At 44.0% G+C, this 21,308-nt stretch overlaps 1 protein-coding gene across 2 annotated transcripts in view; it reads left to right on the top strand.

Moving 5' to 3' along the window:
* Window positions 1–21,237, top strand: part of LOC118385168 (neuroligin-2-like) — a 97,310-nt gene extending 76,073 nt beyond the window's left edge. For both annotated transcript variants that reach the window (XM_035772069.2, XM_052521066.1), the window contains 5 exons: window positions 2,469–2,654; window positions 8,523–8,788; window positions 8,985–9,138; window positions 16,385–16,751; window positions 16,908–21,237. In XM_035772069.2, the coding sequence (XP_035627962.2) occupies window positions 2,469–2,654; window positions 8,523–8,788; window positions 8,985–9,138; window positions 16,385–16,751; window positions 16,908–17,841 (1,907 nt within the window). In that variant the 3' untranslated portion in view covers window positions 17,842–21,237. The remainder of the gene's footprint in view (window positions 1–2,468; window positions 2,655–8,522; window positions 8,789–8,984; window positions 9,139–16,384; window positions 16,752–16,907) is intronic.
* Window positions 21,238–21,308: the final 71 nt, after the last annotated feature.

The raw sequence follows: 21,308 nt of genomic DNA, 5'->3' as shown, positions 1-21,308 counted from the left end.
CTACCATCTACAGAGAATACAAAACCATCTCCTGAAGCCATGGAAGGGTTTCAACATATTTTCCCTCTTAGTCCCTTGTAATGCACCTCCTGGAGGGGTGTTTGCCTTGACCTACATGGTGTGGAACCATGGAGCCAGAATGGCATTCTCTTTTCAAGGACAATCAATTACACAACACTCTTAGCAAGGATTCTGTTACTGACACATCATGATCCAGTTAGGTCATTATGCATGGAATAATACAAAACACTGGAGATACAACTCCTCAGAAAAACATGTATAATCACCATTCACAGAATGCCCTTCCTATCATTTCCATTTTCATAAAGTCATGTCTAACACGTCAGTTGACATGTAGTGGCTTTGTCGTGTTCCACTTCTCGTACAGTTGTAGCATATCAGTACCACAGGTATTAATCACGGCTGGCATTGTTTGCAATCCACCCATGCAGTAACTATTAAGTCCAAACCACCAATTAACCAACAGATAAATGGCAGGCAGGCAGGCAGGCAGGCAGGCAGGCAGGCAGGCAGGCAGGCAGGCAGGCAAAAAGACAGACAGACCAAGAGAGAGACAGACAGACAGACAGATGAGTGTGTCTCTGTATCGTAAAGCAGTAGCTAGGCCTCAGACCCACAGATAACAGAGTGATGCTCTGCTCCCAGCAGGGTTGGGGTTAATTCCACAAATTGAATTCAGTCCATTCCTTCTCCCTATAAATTCCATTTAATTTAATTCAAATTCCGGGCCAGTGTTTAAATTCAGAGATAATTCCATTCCTGTCAATTCCAATGTTAGGTAAATTCCAATAATTAAATTCCCATAATTGAATATTATCCCCAAAAGTTCAGACAGTCTAGCTATGCTGGGAATATAGAAATACAAGTTGAAATAATTTATAACAAATCTTGCAGTCAATTATTGATATTAAGTGCAGTAATTCCATTGACTGGGGAATGTAGAAATATTGAATTTCAATTCAATTACAAAGATTAAATAATTTTACAATTCCAATTCAATTTCAATTCCACAAAGTCCAAACAGTCTTTTTCCAATTCAATTCCAAATCTATAACTTGAAGATTGCTGAAATTTGAATTGAGCAGTATTGGGGTTAATGCGTTACGTAATCAAATTACTTTTACGAGTAACAGAGTAAAATAACGCGGTACTTTTTCTAATTGGTTAATACTGGGTACTATATTATTATTGTTACTTCGTCAAACAGTCGGGTGTGTGTTTCAAATCAAATCAAATCAATCTCGACTTGTTTCCAATTGAGTTCTCGAACAAGCGAAGAAAGGCTGTTTGGAGAAATGTCAAGACTGCTGCTGTCCATAGAAATGTATAAAGGGCGCTCCTCTGATCTTTGCCATTGAACGCTTCTGTGATCGCAAAGCCTACAGAGGGCTTTCCCTTCTAGTGACAAGTGTGCCCTCTATACGTCTTTATGGGTCCGTGTACGTGCAGTACAGAACCGGAAATGGCGGTTCGAGAGAAAGATTTTGAATTAACAGATTTTTGCCTTACAGAATATACAGCTAATTAAGCAGCCCATATATAGCGCAGCACTTGTAGACCAGCACAGCAAAGCAGCGCCACAGATGAAAGGAGGAACTAGTGATCAAACCTGAATTAGTAAGTAGCCTATCTTATTTAGAGAGCGCATGGCTCGCCTTGCTCCCTCAGTCAGTCAAACAAACGGTAAGATTTTGAGATTGTTTTCATGAAAGTAACACAAAGTAATGTAACTAGTAATATGATGTGTGCTTTCCACACAAAGTAATACTGTAAGGTAACGAGTAATAGGTAATATATGGCCAGATTTATGTACATTTGAAAACACCAGCAACACCCATTAGCTGTTCAACACAGATAATGGCGTTATAACACATTTTAGATGGTTTTTATTTATTCTGTTTGTGCGTGTGTGTGTGCGTGCGTCTATGAGTGTGTTTACAGTGCCTCTCCTCTTTCCTAACGAGCTCTCTTTGCTGCGTTCATTTAACGACATAGGTGTTAAAAATGAGTGCCATTGCCTTTATCAGATAATACAGTGCTTGACTAATTTGCCAAAGTTTCTGTTAAAGCACTTGAGGCTGCTAACGAGCTTCAGCCTCGTAAACACCCAGGCCACTGTCACTTGATGCTGCAGCCATCTTTGCTTGTGGAGGACATAAAAAAGATTCAAAACATAATAATATTTTCTTCTCTCCCTCTTCTCTCCCTCTTCTTCAACCAACCCTTATCCGCTTTCTCTCCATGCCTTTTCATGTATTCCTCTTTCTCATTCTGGTCTCTTTCCTCTCATCAATTTTTCCTCTCTGTCATCTTATCATCCTTGTGTACCCCTCTCACTCCTCAAATCACTCTTCCCTTCTCTGTCTTTCCATTGTGCTGCCTCTCCACTCAAATACCATCCGTCTACCTTCAATCCCTCCCTCCATGCACCCCTCTCTGTCCTGCAGGGTTTCTGAGTACCGGGGACCAGTCAGCCAAGGGGAACTATGGTCTGTTGGACCAGATCCAGGCTCTGCGCTGGCTCAATGAGAACATTGGCCACTTTGGAGGAGACCCAGAGAGGATCACCATCTTTGGCTCCGGGGCTGGAGCCTCCTGTGTCAATCTGCTCATTCTCTCCCATCACTCCGAGGGTAAGGAGTACCGGTCGTCATATTCATAACCCAGCTAGTGTAGCCGGTGTGAAATGGCTTGCTAGTTAGCGGTGCGCGCTAGTGGGATTTCAATCGATGATGTCACTCACTCAGAGACCTTGAAGTAATTGTTTCCCTTGCACTGCAAGGACCGCGACTTTTGTGGAGCGATAGGTAACGATGCTTCGTGGGATGTAGTTGTTGGGTCCCTGGTTGGAGCCCACATTGGGGCGAGGAGAGGGACGGAAGCAACACCGTAACACGAGCACAGGGCTCTCTAACCCTGTTCACGAAGAGCTACCCTCCTCTATGTTTTCACTCCAACCCTGTTCACGAAGAGCTACCCTCTACGTTTTCACTCCACTCCAACCCTGTTCACGAAGAGCTACCCTCCTCTACGTTTTCACTCCCCTCCAACCCTGTTCACGAAGAGCTACCCTCCTCTACATTTTCACTCTACTCCAACCCTGTTCACGAAGAGCTACCCTCCTCTATGTTTTCACTCCAACCCTGTTCACGAAGAGCTACCCTCTATGTTTTCACTCCAACCCTGTTCACGAAGAGCTACCCTCCTCTACGTTTTCACTCCACTCCAACCCTGTTCAGAACAGTAGCTCTCCAGGAACAGGGTTGTAGAACCCTGCAATAGCACATAATGTTCTGAGAACCATATGTTTCTTAGAGCCTGGTGAGCGTGTTGTTGTCCTATGGTCATTTTGCATACAACCTTCCCACAACCTTTTGGGAATGGTGCAGAATAGTTGCTTGGCTTTGGAACATTCTCAGCACAATTAAGGAACTTGACAAAAAAATATAATTTTCTTCTTTCATTAATTTTACAGAATGTTTCCTAAAAGTTCAAACATGGTTACATTTCATTAACATTTTGGTAATGTTCTAGGAAGGTTATCCAACTGGTTTGACATTGGGAATGTTCTCAAATAGTTCAGAGAACGTTAAGAAACCTTCTGTGGGAATTTCAGTACTTCAGCATAACGTTTCCTACAGGTTTCCTCGTGGTTCTATTTATGGTCATGTTCTCAAATTGTTCCAAGAACATTAAGAAAATGTTTTTTTTTTTAACATGAAACTTTATTAGCGTTCTTAGAACATTCCAAGAGTATTATTTAAAAAGCATGTTAAGATAACGTTCCAAAAAAAACAAGAGAACTTTAGTAATGTTAATCTTAGGTCGACCCGACACGCAGGCGTCCCATCTAGACATCTGGAAATGCAAATGTGCTACGCTAAATGCTAATAGCACTCGTTAAAACTCAAACGTTCATTAAAACACACATGCAGGGTACTGAATTAAAGCTATACTCGTTGTGAATCCAGCCAACAAGTCAGATTTTTAAAATGCTTTTCGGCGAAAGCATGAGAAGCTATTATCTGATAGCATGCAACACCCCTAAAGACCCGCAGGGGACGTAAACAAAATAATTAGCATAGTCGGCGCTACACAAAATGCAGAAATAAAATATAAAACATTCATTACCTTTGACGATCTTCTTTGTTGGCACTCCTAGATGTCCCATAAACATCACTATTGGGTCTTTTTTTCGATTAAATCGGTCCATATAGAGCCTAGATATCGATCTATGAAGACTGTGTGATCAAGGAAAAAAACAGTGTTTTATAACGCAACGTCATTTTTTTAAATAAAAAAAGTTGACGATAAACTTTCACAAAACACTTCAAAATACTTTTGTAATGCAACTTTAGGTATTAGTAAACGTTAATAATCGATCAAATTGATCACGGGGCGATGTATATTCTATAGCTCTACGTCTTGAAATAATGACCGGATAAATCTCAACCAAAATATCCGGTCAGAGACCGGAAGAAATGGGCTGTCTCTTCTTCGTTTGACCAAGAAACAAAGCCTAGGCAATTGACAAGACTGGTGACATCGTGTGGAAGCTGTAGGAATTGCAATCTCGGCTCCAGGTAATGTGGTTTCCATTCAACAATACATTCAAGTGGCGCATTGATATATTTTCCAATTTTCAGTGATCATATTTTCCTGCACTTTTCGATGAAACGCACGTTCTGTTATAGTCACAGACGTGATTTAACCAGTTTTAGAAACGTCTGAGTGTTTTCTATCCACACATACTAATCATATGCATATACTATATTCCTGGCATGAGTAGCAGGATGCGGAAATGTTGCGCGATTTTTAACAGAATGTTCGAAAAAGTAGGGGGTAGGATCAACAGGTTAAAAACATTTACATTCCATACTCAGCATCAACAAAACTCTCTATCCTCGATCTTGTTAAATGTTCTCAGGTGTGTTGGCCATTCCCACGAATTGGCCTCACCCGATCTTAATGAGTGTTTGTTTCCTTTGAAATGGGGTCTGTTTGAATAGACTAAAATTAACCACCTGAATGAAAAACATTACATGATAGCTCCATCCTGGCGGCACAGTGGATTAATTCCATGAATAGAGAACAGATTATTATAGGGAATGAATTTCCGTGTGTCCTGGAGTTCAAAAAAGTGAACCCAAAATAAGCTAGCAGTGCTATTCAAAGTCTTATTGAAAACATGCAGTGAAAGTTAAGGAACTTATTAAAAACACATCAAATAACCTATCATTTCTGTTCTCAGAGCATTAATAAAAACTTTTAGGAAAACATTCTCAGAGCCTCCCTGCAACCCAAAACTGACACATTTTCACTTCTATTCTCAGAACTTTTTTTTTTATTACGTTTTTCGGGTCAGGAAGCATATAGGTTCGTTCCCACAACCAATGTGAAACCAAAAACATACGTTCTCACAACTTCCAAGGAACCAAATGTGCTATCTGGGAACAGTCATCATCATCTTAGTGATTATCATCAACAACATAAGAATCATCATCGCCAACATCATCAAATATGATAGTCAGGGGCCTCTCGAGTGGCACAGAGGTGCTAGCTGCGTCACTACAGATCCTGGTTTGATCCCAGGCAACCAGGAGACCCATGAGGCGACGCACAATTGGCCCAGCGTCGTCCGGGTTAGGGGAGGGTTTGGCTGGCAGGGATGTCCTTGTCCGGTCACGCTCTAGCGAATCTTGTAGTGGGCTGGGCGTAATGCACGCTGACACGGTCGCCAGGTGTATGGTGTTTCCTCCGACACATTGATGTGGCTGGCTTCCGGGTTAAGTAAGCATTGTGTCAAGAAGCAGTGCGGCTTGGCGGGGTTGTGTATCGGAGAACGCACAGCTCTCGACCTTTGCCTCTCCCTGCACTCAAGCATCAATACATTACTCATCCCCCAACACTGTCAACCAAGAGTCAAGACTAAACCAATTCACCTTGGTGGTGTGCAGACTGGTTGTATATTATTCTTAATTTCGCACAAACCAAACTATATATTCACAGTGTTATGAATGAACTGTGGTTTAGTTGGTAGCATTTCATAGTGTGACTGATTTGACTAATTTCATTATACTGTACAAAATTAGAGGTGCGCTATTTGATAGATTCCCCCGCTCCCCCTACCTCTGGCTTCCAGTGGGGAGACCTGAGGTTAACCTACCCCCGCCCCCTCCCCATCTCGTACTTCTGAGTGGGAGACCTTCCCAGGCAGTAGCCTGCCTCGCTCACAAACTAGAATCAGGGCGCCCACCCCGACAAGGTTAATTGACCTACAATCCCACACGGTGACATGATATCATTGACAAGAAGTGCAAATGAGCAATAGAAAACCGATCGTGCAAATGTCACCATTCCAACTTTTTTTGTGCGGGCTCCCCGTGCCGCCCTGGGCGGCTGCCCATGTCGCCTATACCTATATCCGCCACTGCGTACGGGAGTTGCAGCTATGGGACAAGACTGTAACTACCAACTGATTTCACAAAATTGGGGAGAAAAAAAATGTAAATATTATTTTTTTTATGTCATTTTGGGCTCCCGAGTGGCACAGCGATCTAAGGCACTGAATCTCAGTGCAAGAGGCTTCACTACAGTCCCTGGTTTGAATCCAGGCTGTATCACAATCCGGCCATGGTTTGGAGTCCTATAGGGCGGCACATAATTGGCCCAGCGTTTGGCCGGGGTGAGTAAGAATTTGTTCTTTAACTGACTTGTCTAGTTAAATAAAGGTTTTTTCTTTAACAAGTCAATAAATAAACAGTCATCTACAATAACAGCAATATCATCATCTACAAAAACAGCAATATCATCATCTACGACAACAATCCCCAGTATTCCTGCCATCATAATCACCATATTACCATTTCAATCATCAACACGATAGCAGTATCCAACATGTTTGAACTACTATTCAGGTATGTGTTAAAAATGGAAACCCAGAGAGGTGTATTTAAAGGCCCAATGCAGCCATTTTTTATATCGATATCATATCATTTCTGGGTAACAATGCAGTACCTTACTATAATAGTTTTCCTTTTAAATTGACAAAAAAAAGCTTTTGCAGAAAAAAATATTTTGTCTGGGAGTGGTCTGAGTGGGGAGGTTAACTTAAAACTAGCTGTTATTGGCAGTATGGTTTGGATCTCTCTTTGTTATTGGTCTATTAACCAATTTACCAACTGATGTCACGAGGCAAGCCGAAACTCTCGCCCATGCGAACAGGCTGACTAGAAGGTCCTATGTAGATTGTATTTTCAAACAGAAACTATTGGGAAATAACACTGCTCAATTTTCTTTACACTTATATGGTGTTAGTTTCATCAGCTGTTGTACAATGTGATACAAAACATAGGAAAACTGAATTTTGACTGCACTGGGCCTTTAAAGACAAATGTTCCTCTTGCCTCAGTTGCATAGTGTCTAACTGAGTAACAAGGTAGTATGTCATTGAACCCGAGGATAATGTATGAATATCAATGAGGTAGGTAGAGTATTATGGGATAGAACTTTAGGCCAATATGGATAGGACTATCTGAGATTGAGCCACATATAGAACAGGTTCGTTGAATCAGATCAATATGCAAATGACAACATCATTAATTTGACTTCGGTATAGGAAATCTGATTGTAGATTCTACGGTGTAGAATATGAATCACCGTTTGTGTATATGAGAAAGTGACTGGTGTATGAGTGAGCACTTTGGACTGAGTTAATATGGATGTGTGTGTGTCTGTCTGTGAGAGAGAGCACTATAACGAGGCCTGTCAATATGGATGTGTCTGTCTGTGAGTAGGAGAGAGCAGAGCTGAGCACAGAACTTGAGCTGCAGCTGAGACGAGTCTTAATTGATTTCACAGGGAGAGGAGCGGGGGAGGTGGCACATGCAGAGGATGGGGGATGGAATGGGGCGAAGGGGGTCTTAATTATTAATGACAGAATCTGCAGATGAAAACAGGGGGACAACAAGGCACTTTACATAACAGTGCAGCAGTACTCTCCTCTCTCTACCCGCGCTTTCGCTCTCCCTCCCTCTCCCTCTCCCTCTCCCTCTCCCTCTCCCTCTCCCTCTCCCTCTCCCTCTCTCCATTCAACACAGCCACCAGTCAGTGGAAACACCAACACAGCTGTGTGCCGGCCTGTCGCCATTTTGTGTGCCGGCCTGCCTCCGTATGTGATGTGAGAGAACCAGTGGATTTGGCAAGCCTAATGTTTACAGTGATTTAGTGGGGCTGGGGTGAGAGGCAGGATATCTGGACCAGTGCTCCCTCCATATGTAATACTTCACGGTGCCACGGCTCCTCCTCTGATGCAAGCATCATTAAAGCACTCTCTCTGTAGTGCCTTGAAGGCCTCGTGAGAAGCTAGTGAGTGTGTCAGAGGGATGAAAAGACAGCGTAAATGGAGAGAGTGATACTTTCTCTAGATACAGACAGTACAGTGCCCTGTATCTATTATACACTCAGGGATCTGAGTCCTCTGACCCTATTGTGACCCCCAGGTCTGTTCCAGAGAGCCATAGCCCAGAGTGGCTCAGCCATCTCCAGCTGGTCGGTCAACTACCGACCCCTCATGTACACCCAGATCCTGGCTAAGAAGGTAGGCTGCAGCTACGGGGACACAGGCGACCTGGTAGAGTGTCTGAGGAGGAAAACCTTCAGGGAGCTGGTGGACCAGGACATCCAGCCGGCCAGATATCATATCGCCTTCGGCCCAGTGGTGGATGGAGACGTGGTGCCCGACGACCCTGAGATTCTCATGCAACAGGTCGGACTCAGCCTCTAGCTCCAAAACAACATGTCTATTCTGTCTTTCAATTATTCTTAACTGTATTTCTATCTGTCTTTCTCACAATATTTTATGTATTTGGCATTTTTATGCAACGTCTGCTATTACTGTTTCTATCGCAGTGTCTTTTTCTACCTCCATGTTCTGTGATGCTGTGTGTGTGTGCTGCCACCAGGGGGAGTTCCTGAACTATGACATCCTGCTGGGGGTGAACCAGGGAGAAGGGCTGAAATTTGTGGATGACAGTGAGGGGGATGATGGCATCTCTGCAGCCTCTTTTGACTACACCATCTCCAACTTTGTGGACAACCTGTATGGATACCCTGAGGGTGAGAGTTTGTTATAAATGTTCTCATACAGACAAACATATTTGTCGCCCCCACAGGAGCAGAAGTAATGCTCCACTTACCCATATGCGTTAATAATAGATAAATATTTTATTTTGCAATGCTTTAGTATTTCATTGGTGGGTATTCAAGGACTCTCTGTTCCTTAACCTCCCCATCGTTTGTTACTCTCTAATCTATCTCTTGCTCTCATTCTGTCTGCCCCCTCTCACTCTCTCTCTCTCTCTCTCCCTAATCTATCTCTTGCTCTGATTCTATGTCTCCCCCCACTCACTCTCCCCCTCTCTCTGTCTCTCTCCCTCTCTCCGCCACCTCTCCCACCTCTCCCACCTCTCTCTCTCTCTCTCTCTCTCTATTCTATCTCTTCAATTTCAATTACATTTAAGGGGCTTTATTGGCATGGGAAACATATTGTTTACATTGCCAAAGCAAATTAAATAGATAATAAACAATACAAAATAAACAGTAACATTACACTCACAAAAGTTCCAAAATAATATATTATGTTGTAATGACATGCAAATAGTTGAAGTACAAAATGGAAAATAAATAAACATAAATATAGGTTGTATTTACAAAGGTGTTTGTTCTTCACTGGTTGCCCTTTTCTTGTGGCAACAGGTCACAAATCTTGCTGCTGTGATGGCACACTGTGGTATTTCACCCAATAGATATGGGAGTTTATGAAAATTGGATTTGTTTTCGATTCTTTGTGGGTCTGTGTAATCTGAGGGAAATATGTGTCTCTAGTATGGTCATACATTTGGCAGGAGGTTAGGAAGTGCTGTTCAGTTTCCACGTCATTTTGTGCACAGTGTGCACGGCAGCCTTTCTCAGTAGCAACACCATGCTCACTGAGTCTGTACATAGTCAAAGATTTCCTTCATTTTGGGTCAGTCACAGTGGTCAGGTATTCTTCCACTGTGTACTCTCTGTTTAGGGCCAAATAGCATTTTCGTTTGCTCAGTTTCTTTGTAAATTCTTTCCAATGTTTCAAGTAATTATCTTTTTTGTTTTCTCATGATTTAGTTGGATCTAATTGTGTTGCTGTCCTGGGGCTCTGTGGGGTCTGTTTGTGTTTGTGAACAGAGCCCCAGGACCAGCTTGCTTAGGGGTCTCTTCTCCAGGTCCATTTCTCTGTAGGTGACGGCTTTGTTTTGGAAGGTTTGGAAGTCGTAGTAGAATTTAACGGCTCCTTTCTCAATTTTGATAATTACTGAATATCGGCCTAATTATGCTCTGCATGCATTATTTGGTATTTTACGTTTTACTGGGGATATTTTTGCAGAATTTTACATGCAGTGTCTCAATTTGATGTTTTTCCCATTTTGTGAATTCTTGGTTGATGAGCAGAACCCAGCCTCACAACCATAATGGGCAATGGGTTCTATAACTGATTCAAGTATTTTTTTGCCAGATCCTAATTGGTATGTCGAATTTTATGTTCCTTTTGATGGCATAGGAGGCCCTTCTTGCCTTGTCTCTCAGATTGTTCACAGCTTTGTGGAAGTTACAGTGGGGCAAAAAAGTATTTAGTCAGCCACCAATTGTGACAGACAAAATGAGAAAAAAGAAAATCACATTGTAGGATTTTTAATGAATTTATTTGCAAATTATGGTGGAAAATAAGTATTTGGTCACCTACAAACAAGCAAGATTTCTGTCTCTCACAGACCTGTAACTTCATCTTTAAGAGGCTCCTCTGTCCTCCACTCGTTACCTGTATTAATGGCACCTGTTTGAACTTGTTATCAGTATAAAAGACACCTGTCCACAACCTCAAACAGTCACACTCCAAACTCCACTATGGCCAAGACCAAAGAGCTGTCAAAGGACACCAGAAACAAAATTCTAGACCTGCACCAGGCTGGGAAGACTGAATCTGCAATAGGTAAGCAGCTTGGTTTGAAGAAATCAACTGTGGGAGCAATTATTATGAAATGGAAGATATACAAGATCACTGATAATCTCCCTCGATCTGGGGCTCCACGCAAGATCTCACCCCGTGGGGTCAAAATGATCACAAGAACGGTGAGCAAAAATTCCAGAACCACACAGGGGGACCTAGTGAATGACCTGCAGAGAGCTGGGACCAAAGTAACAAAGCCTACTATCAGTAACACACTACGCCGCCAGGGACTCAAATCCTGCAGTGCCAGACGTGTCCCCCTGCTTAAGCCAGTACATGTCCAGGCCCGTCTGAAGTTTGCTAGAGAGCATTTGGATGATCCAGAAGAAGATTGGGAGAATGTCATATGGTCAGATGAAACCAAAATATAACTTTTTGGTAAAAACTCAACTCGTCATGTTTGGAGGACAAAGAATGCTGAGTTGCATCCAAAGAACACCAAACCTACTGTGAAGCATGGGGGTGGAAACATCATGCTTTGGGGCTGTTTTTCTGAAAAGGGACCAGGACGACTGATCCGTGTAAAGGAAAGAATGAATGGGGCCATGTATCGTGAGATTTTGAGTGAAAACCTCCTTCCATCAGCAAGGGCATTGAAGATGGAACGTGGCTGGGTCTTTCAGCATGACAATGATCCCAAACACACCGCCCGGGCAACGAAGGAGTGGCTTCGTAAGAAGCATTTCAAGGTCCTGGAATGGCCTAGCCAGTCTCCAGATCTCAACCCCATAGAAAATCTTTGGAGGGAGTTGGAAGTCCGTGTTGCCCAGCAACATCCCCAAAACATCACTGCTCTAGAGGAGATCTGCATGGAGGAATGGGCCAAAATACCAGAAACAGTGTGTGAAACCCTTTTGAAGAATTTGACATTGCCAACAAAGGGTATATAACAAAGTATTGAGAAACTTTTGTTATTGACCAAATTCTTATTTTTCACCATAATTTGCAAATAAATTCATTAAAAATCCTACAATGTGATTTTCTGGATATTTTCTTTTCATTTTGTCTGTCATAGTTGAAGTGTACCTTTGATGAAAATTACAGGCCTCTCTCATCTTTTTAAGTGGGAGAACTTGCACAATTGGTGGCTGACTAAATACTTTTTTGCCCCACTGTACCTGTGGCGCTGATGTTGAGGCTGAGGTATGTATTGTTTTTTTGTGTGCTCTAGGGCAATAGTGTCTAGGTGGAATTTGGATTTGTGGTCCTGGCAAATGGACCTTTTTGGAACACCATTATTTTTGTCTGACCGAATCTGTGCAGAAGATCTAGGTGCTGCTGTGGTTCCTCCTTGGTTGGGGACCGAAGCACCAGATCGTCAGCAAACAGTAGACATTTGATTTCAGATTCTAGTAGGGTGAGGCCGGGTGCTGCAGATTGTTCAAGTTCCCTCGCCAATTCATTTATATATATGTTAAAGAGGGTGGGGCTTAAGCTACATCCCTGTTTCACCCCCGGCCCTGTGGAAAGAAATGTGTATGTCCCCCCAATTTTAACTGCACGTTTGTTATTTGTGTACATGGATTTTATGTCATATGTTTTTCCCCCAACACCACATTCCATCAATTTGTATAGCAGACCCTCATGCCAAATTGAGTGGAAACCTTTTTTTAAATCAGCAAAGCATAAGACTTTGCCTTTGTTTAGAGTTTTTTGTTTGTCAATTAGGGTGTGCAGGGTAAATACGTGGTCTGTCGTACATTCATTTGGTGAAAAGCCAATTTGACATTTGTTGGGGTCAAATTTTTCTCCACTTTTGTGGATTGGGGTGATCAGTCCTTGGTTCCAAATATTGGGGAAGATGCCAGAGCTGAGGATAATGTTAAAGAGTTTAAGTACAGTCAATTTAAAATTGTGGTCTGTGTATTTTATCATTGCATACCATCAACCCCACAGGCCTTTTTGGGTTGGAGGGTTTGTATTTTGTCCTGTAGTGATTTATCCATACATATCCTTTTTGGATAGATTCATGTTGTTTGCTTAGTTTTCCAATTTTCCCATTGAGCTGATTTCTGACGTGCTGTTCCTTATTTTTCCGTAGTGTATTTCTGTATTGTTTTAGTGATTTGCCATAGTTCCCTAAAACACTTCTGCGAGCAGGCCTTTCTAATTCACCTGGCCCGCGTATCCTGGAAGGATATTGACCTCATCCCGTCAGTAGAGGATGCCTGGTTGTTCTTTTAAAGTGCTTTCCTCACCATCTTAAATAAGTATGCCCCTTTCAAAAAATGTAGAACCAAGAACAGATATAGCCCATGGTTCACTCCAGACTTGACTGCCCTTGACCAGTGTAAAAACACCCTGTGGCGTACTGCATGAGCATCGAATAGTCCCCACGGTATGCAACTTTTCAGGGAAGTCAGGAACCAAAACAAACAGTCAGTTAGGAAAGCAAAGGCTAGCTTTTTCAAACAGAAATGTGCATCCGGCAGCACTAATTCCAAAAAGTTTTGGGACACTCTAAAGTCCTTGGAGAATAACAGTACCTCCTCCCAGCTGCCTACTGCACTGAGACAAGGAACCACTGTCACCACTGATAAATCCACGATAATCGAGAATTTCAAAAAGCATTTCTCAACGCTGGCCATGCTTTCCACCTGGCTACCCCAACTACGGCCAACAGCTCTGCACCCCCCACAGCAACCGGCCCAAGCCCGTGAAGGTACCACGTTCATCTGTACAAACAATATTAGGCAAGTATAAACACCATGGGACCACACAGCCGTCATACCGCTCAGGAAGGAGACGCGTTCTGCCTCCGAGAGATGAACATACTTTGGTGTGAAAAGTGCAAATCAATCCCAGAACAACAGCAAAGGACCTTGTGAAGATGCTGGAGGAAACAGGTAAAACAGTATCTATATCCACAGAAAATGAGTCGTATATCGCCATAACCTGAAAGGCCGCTCAGCAAGGAAGAAGCCACTGCTCCAAAACTGCCATAAAAAAGCCAGACTACGGTTTGCAACTGCACATGGGGACAAAGATCATACTTTTTGGAGAAATGTCCTCTGGTCTGATGAAACAAAAAATATAATTGTTTGGCCATAATGACCATGGTTATGTTTTGAGGAAAAGCGGGAGGCTTGCAAGCTGAAGAACACTATTCCAACCATGAAGCACGGGGTGGCAGCATCATGTTGTGGGGGTGCTTTGCTGCAGGAGGGACTGGTGCACTTCACAAAATAGATGGCATCATGAGGCAGGAACATTTTGTGGATATATTGGATACATCTCGAAATCAGTCAGGAAGTTAAAGCTTGGTCGCAAACGGGTCTTCCAAATGGACAATGACCCCAAGCATACTTCCAAAGTTGTGGCAAAATGGCTTAAGGACAACAAAGTCAAGGTATTGGAGTGGCCATCACAAAGCCCTGACCTCAATCCTGTAGAGAATGTGTGGGCAGAACTGAAAAAGCGTGTGCAATGGTCTGATATGGGGAGGCCAATATAGGGTGTGGCCAGGGTCTGCTTGGGGTGGTCTTAGTTGGTTGGTGTGTGGCTGGTGATGCTGTGGTGTGGGTGTAGGTACTCTTGGCATAGGTTCCCTCGGTGCAGGTCCTTCGAGAGGGGGTCTTGCAGGTCTGGGAGGGTGTCTCGCTGGTCTGGGCGGGGTGTCCGTTGCTCTGTTGCTCCTGTGTGAGGTGTTGGGGCTACGGTTGAGGATGACGTCCTTCAGGGGCGAGCCGACGTCCTTCAGGGTCCTGGAAAAAGTTGGGATTGCTGCCTTGTGGAGGTGGACCGGGTAGTAAAGGCTGTTAAAGTCCCGGGTGGAGTGGTGGGCCAGGTAGAAATTTAGGTTTTGAGGCACAGTCTTACGAAATGCTTGCATTCACCCGCTGTATGGTGGCAGGGTGAAAGTCTTTTTGTGGTAGCAGGGTGGAGATAAACACTTGTGCGCTGGGTGAGTGGAAGAAGCTTTTTCAATCACTCCCAGCCTTGCTGGCTTGTCTGGGGGAGTGTCCTGCTCTCTGTCACACCTCAGCCTTCTGACCTGGTCCTTCAATGCCATCTGTGCCTCTTCAAGTTCTCTCACATCAGTCCGTAGAGCAGCCAGCTCTCTCAGACAGCCGTCCATCACCACATTCTGCCCTCCGGGTCTTGTTGTGCTTGTCTGTTTTGTGGGGGTTTTCTGTCTGGATTGTGTGGACTAGCTCTCTGATCTCCAACATGTCTCTCTCTCCAGCTCTATGAATTCATCCCTATCAATGATGGAGCAGTGCAGTTGTGGAACCTGGGTGTGTTCAGTGCTGGGGGGGGGTGACTATCCTCGTCTGCAGGACAGTTTGAAGAGGTGTGATCAGACTCACTCAGGATGGGGAGTCGTCACAGGGAGAGCTTTTCCTGCTGTGCTCGCTCTTTATCCCGTAAAGTCCTGCATGAGGATGCCCTGCACCATTCCTGTCCCAGACTTGTACATGTTGACAGATGTTGTTTCAATTTCCTCAATGTCTAGTATTCTGAGTTTCCGCCCTGGGCCAATACACTCTCTGTTGGGGTAGTGTGCTCTTACAGCACTGTGCCATGCCAGGGGAGGGTCTGTGTGGGAAATGAAGTTGCTTACGTTCCCCTCTTTGTAGCAGTCAGCAAATAATGTTTCTGGATTGTCCTTGAGGAGGTTTTTTATACTTCTTCCTTGCAGTGTTATTTTTATTATACATGGGGTACTGTATTGTAATGACCTCTGGACAGGGATAAGCCATTGGGGCTTCAAAGGTCTCTACATTTGGGTGGGGGGAGCTGTGAAACTCTAATGCCATTGTTGGGTACAAGAGCTTTCACACATCTGACTTCACACCTCAGTGCTAATTGAAGGTGCTGCCAGGTCTGTTCTGTCCTTGCATTTTGGTAGCTTAGTATACTTATTTACTTAACTTTATATAACAAAATTACCTAGAGTGTCTTTTTGGCTTCAGAAGTAGCTTCAGACTGAATATTACTCACTCAGTTTTGTGTTGGATGGTATTTCTAGGTTCTGCTGTGTTTCTTCTGCAGGTTTTGGTTTGTCAGAAGTTTTCTCTTGATAGTCCCTGCTCTCATTCTCTGCCCCCCCCACCTGTCTCTCTACCCTTTCTCTCGCTCTAATCTCTCTCTTGCTCGTTCTGTCTCTCCTCCCTCTCTTTGCATCTCCCTCCTCTCTCTGTCTCTCTCTCATCTCTTTGTCTCCCCCTCTCTGTCTCTCCACACTCTCTGTCTCCCTAATCTCTCTCTTGCTCTCATTCTGTCTCTCCCCTTTCTCTCTCTCTCGCTCTCTCGCACTCTCTCTCTCTCATCTCTCTATTGCTCTCTCTGTGTCTCACCCCATCTGTCTGTCTCCAGGTAAGGACATCCTGAGGGAGACCATAAAGTTCATGTACACAGACTGGGCCGACAGGGACAACATAGACATGAGGAGGAAGACCCTGCTGGCACTGTTCACAGATCACCAGTGGGTGGCGCCAGCTGTGGCCACAGCCAAGCTGCACGCGGAGTTCCAGTCTCCTGTCTACTTTTACACCTTCCACCACCACTGCCAGACGGAGGCCCGGCCAGAGTGGGCGGACGCGGCCCACGGGGATGAGCTGCCCTACGTGTTTGGGGTCCCCATGGTGGGAGCCACAGACCTGTTCCCCTGTAACTTCTCCAAGAATGACGTCATGCTCAGTGCTGTGGTCATGACCTACTGGACCAACTTTGCCAAGACCGGGTCAGTACTGAACCTAGACAGGACCTAGACACAGCACTGAGATATTAAATTAGAAACATGCTCTATCAGATGCATACAGTACATGCTCAATTATTTTGATCATCTTTCTTTCCTTCCTTTTTTACTTCCTTCCTTCTCTCTCTTTTTTTCCATCAGGGATCCCAACCTGCCTGTCCCTCAGGACACTAAGTTCATCCACACCAAGCCCAACCGCTTTGAGGAGGTCATCTGGACCAAGTTCAGCTCCAAGGACAAGCAGTACCTCCACATTGGCCTGAAGCCCCGCGTCAGGGACAACTACCGGGCCAACAAGGTGGCCTTCTGGCTGGAGCTGGTGCCTCACCTGCACTCCCTGCATGAGGATATCAACCCCATCACCACCCGGCTGCCACCTGGAGGAGGAGGTCCCCGTGTCCACCGGCCTGGCCCCCCTGGGGCACGCTCCACCCGCCACCCCGTCATCTCCACCAACCCCTCTGAACCCGAGCCAGACCCCTCCGAGCCGCCCCGCCGCAACCCGTTCCCAGACGAGATTAGGGACTACTCCACGGAGCTGAGTGTGACTGTGGCTGTGGGCGCCTCGCTGCTCTTCCTCAACGTGCTGGCCTTCGCAGCGCTCTACTACAAACGGGACAAGCGCCATGAGCTGCTGCAGAGACGCCACCGCCGCTTGTCCCCCCAGCGTGGCATGGGCACCGCCATGGGCTTGGGCATGGGAGGGGTGGGTGCCCCGTCCCACAATGACCTGGCACTGAGCCAGGAGGAGGAGCTCATGTCCCTGCAGATGAAGCAGCAGAGAGTAGAGATGGAGCATGGTATCGGCACGCCGCTCCCTTCCCGCGGTCTCCATGGCGACCTGGAGCCGCTGCGGGCGCAGGTGGGCCCGCCGGACTACACGCTGGCACTGCGGCGGGCACCGGAGGACGTGCCGCTGATGACGGCAAACACCATCACCATGATGCCCAGCACTATCAGCGGCATGCAGCCCCTCCACCCCTTCAACACCTACCCCCCCGCCCCGGCACCCTCCACCACCCCCGGCCACAGCAACAACGCCCTGCCACACCAACACTCCACCACCCGCGTATAGGACCGGGCATAACCTCTGGATCAGCAGAGATACAAATGAACACCACACAGACTGGTCCTCTCCTTCTTCTCTCTCTTACTGGGGTTATCCTCTCTTCTTTTTCTGTGTTGCTTTTTTTCTCTTTCTCCTTGTCATTCTTTTCTCTGTCAATCTCCCCCATGAGGCTGTGTTATCGCCCCCTACTGTTGGGATGCATGGCTCAGTCTGACTCAGGCTGTGGGCTGCTGGGACAAAGACTATCATTACCCAACTAACACATCTCTTATCACACATCTTCCAACCTGTTCATATGTCTGTACAATCTGGGTATTTCACTCTCTTTCTCTCTCTCACTCTCTATCTTCCTCTCTCTCTCAAACAATATTACTGTTCTTCTTCTCTCTGCCTCCCACTCACTTCTCTCCATGTCTGTTCCTATAGCTCTTGATCACAACGTTCACACAATCCTCCCAGTCTCATTTTCATCCTATTTCTCTCTTGCGCAAATCAATTCTCCTCTTTGGAGTCTTTTATACAAACACATACATGTAAATTATGTATTATTGATAAATTGTAAGGATATGAATGAAAAAGGTGAGATCCTGATATCTCGTTTTTACCAGCATTCTTGGTGCCAAGTACTGTGATAACGCTCTTCTTTCAATGGGGTCCAATGGACCACCTGGAGAGGCCCATCCTAACTTGATCTTACACAAGGAATTATCATAATCAAAAAAGTGCCAGACGTGTCATCTTTCTTTTTGATCTTTTGCAATTTATTTTTGTTTTTACTGCATTCAGTGTTGCACCTTGGCTGGGCTTTACTCAAGGGGGAAAATATTAAATATATCCATGTAAAAATATGAGAATATTAAGATTTATAACTGTTTTTTTGTCTGGGATCTTCTGCATGATTTTTATTTTCTAAATGGAGGATGGACATCAGAGTGGAAATCTTGAATTTTTCCTTTTTATTTCCAGGTTTGGCCTTGGTTTTATTCTTGTTTTTTTTCTTTTCTTAAAGTACTTTTCTTTTTTTTTTACGTCAGCTGAACTTCGTGCACAAGAAAACTATCTTCTATTCTGTAGATACTTCAAAAAGGCTTTCAAGAGATGAATATTGACTATGATTATAACAAGGACAACAAATATGTCCTTTATTTTTTTTTTCATTTCTTATCACTGAGGCTGTTCCACAAGCTTCTGCCACCCTGAAAGACTGATGGAAGCCCCCTCTCTCCCTCGTTTCATTTCTCTCATTACTTTAGCTGTGGAGTGTTGCACGGTCGACTGAAGGGAAAACATTGTTGGACTTTACCACTCCATCAGCTTGCAGTGTTTGTCCATGATAGACTAATACTTGTTTTTGAATGGTGAAAATGTCATACTTCACGTGGATTGCCTCAATGAAAAAAACTGATAGAATTCTACACATTTTCCCGGGAATAAAGGGTTGTCTCTGAACAATTATCTTCGTTTTAAGCACTCTCATCCTCGCATCCTCTCCTCAGTGGACTTTTAGCTACGTGCTTCAGGTTTTTGGAGACTGGGTATGACTCTGTCTTTTCAAATCTACTTCTGTTGTTCTGAGGGGAGAGGGTGCAGGGGGTATGAGGGGGGGCTCAGACAGACTGACTGACATACTGTAGGTCAAAGGTGAAAAGCCTTGTACGCACGTTTTAGATCTTTCAACCCGCACAACTGAACACAGGGACACAATGAACTCTGGACATTCATGAAAATAAACTGTTACAGAACAGATGTTGAGACAAAATACGAAAAACCTTGACATCAAAACCAACAGCGACGATGGAGAGATGACTCTTCAGAAGAAGCCTGATATGTCTCCGATGCACTGAGGATGCGTTCTAAATCTTGAGTAGAAAAAAAAACATTTGATAAACATTACTCACATATATACACAGAAAAAGAAAAAAAACCTGGCAGGACTGAGATCCCCATGTTTTTCCTGTTCTGTTTCCTGTCTTGTTTTGGGATGATGATGATCACACTGGGGTTAGACTGGCATCTGTCACAGGGGGCGGGGACTCAGAAAAAAGAACAAAACAAACACCATGGAAAACAAACTGTACATTTTTTTAAGTGTAAGAGAACAAACTGGTATTTGTAAATATTATGTTTATGGTTTGGTTTATGAGTGAACGGTGAAATCTTTCCTTTGTGACGACAGGTGCAAAGTTCAGACGGCTGATCCGTTGTTGTTGTTTGATTCTCTTTCATTTCTTAGATTTTCAAGGTCAAAGTGCAACAAGTTATGGGAACATGTAGACAGTTATTAACATACATGAATGATCTGTGAACTACATCTAAAGTCCTAGCATGATCGAGTTCAACATAATTAGCAGTAGGTAAGGGGAGATGGCTCAGGTTTCTCTAGGGTAGAAAGGACATACTGGATGTGTGGGGGGTTTTGGATGGAGGTGGGCATTACTTGCACAATTGTTAATTGCCACATCAATCATGAAGACAGATTTTGTTTGGATTAATTTAAGATGAGCCTTCTGCATCCGTTAAGTGGCCAAAGATAAGAGCTGCATAAATAGCAGATTTAGATAGAATAGGGATACAGAGAAAAAGAAAATAGGAGAATGACCAAGAGCGAGAGACAGAAGGAAAGAAAATCGGAATGCACTGATGGAGAGTGGTAGAGATAAAGCCATGGTTTGAAACTGTGCTCAACCCAAACCTACAGAACTAGGAAACTTGAATCTTGATGGTGGTGCTGTTGGTACTTGTTAGTGACACTCACTGTCCTGAGATATGACATACAGTATTACCCATAGCTTAGAACAGGTACAGTATGTTGTCAACTCCTTTGTACTCTTTAGTCTTGTTTCAGACTCTGATGGTTGTGGTTGCTTTGCTATCCTTTACTATTATGTCGGCCATGCACACTCTCTGTTTAAGTCATTTTCTGGGAATATCAGCCCACCTGTTTGCTGTCCATTTGAGAGGCCCGTGTTTCCAAAAAGGAAAAGTGAAAAAATACAGTATTTTTCTAAAAAAAAAAATATATATATATATATATATATGACTGAAATTTGGAAACCAGGGATATGGCAGCCAACAGGCTCTGGAAGCACACTCTCACCAAGTTTACACAGTGACACTAAAGTCTGACTTTGGCTCAATGTTACAAAGAAACATTACAAGGATGCAAATCTCTACTTTTCCAAGGTTCACGCTGGGTTGCCCAAAAAGGTTTGCACCTGTTTGTCTCTGTTTTCATTTAGTCTGAAATCAGCACTTACTGGAGGATTAAGACACTGTAAGGAAGCATAACGAACGGGTTTAAAGAATGAAGTTAATATTTCTATTTCATATAGAGGCTATTACAGACTGTATGTTGTGCACCTGAAATGGAGAACATTAAAAATACATTCTTAAAACAAATTATCACATTTGCCTCCCTGTTATTGTCTATGAACACACAACATCTAATTATTTAAATTGATAATCTGTGAGTG

The sequence above is a fragment of the Oncorhynchus keta genome, chromosome 6 (genome assembly GCF_023373465.1).
Source record: "Oncorhynchus keta strain PuntledgeMale-10-30-2019 chromosome 6, Oket_V2, whole genome shotgun sequence".
Taxonomy (NCBI): domain Eukaryota; kingdom Metazoa; phylum Chordata; class Actinopteri; order Salmoniformes; family Salmonidae; genus Oncorhynchus; species Oncorhynchus keta.
Note: the sequence above shows the minus strand (reverse complement) of the source record. Positions and strands in the feature narration are given on the sequence as shown.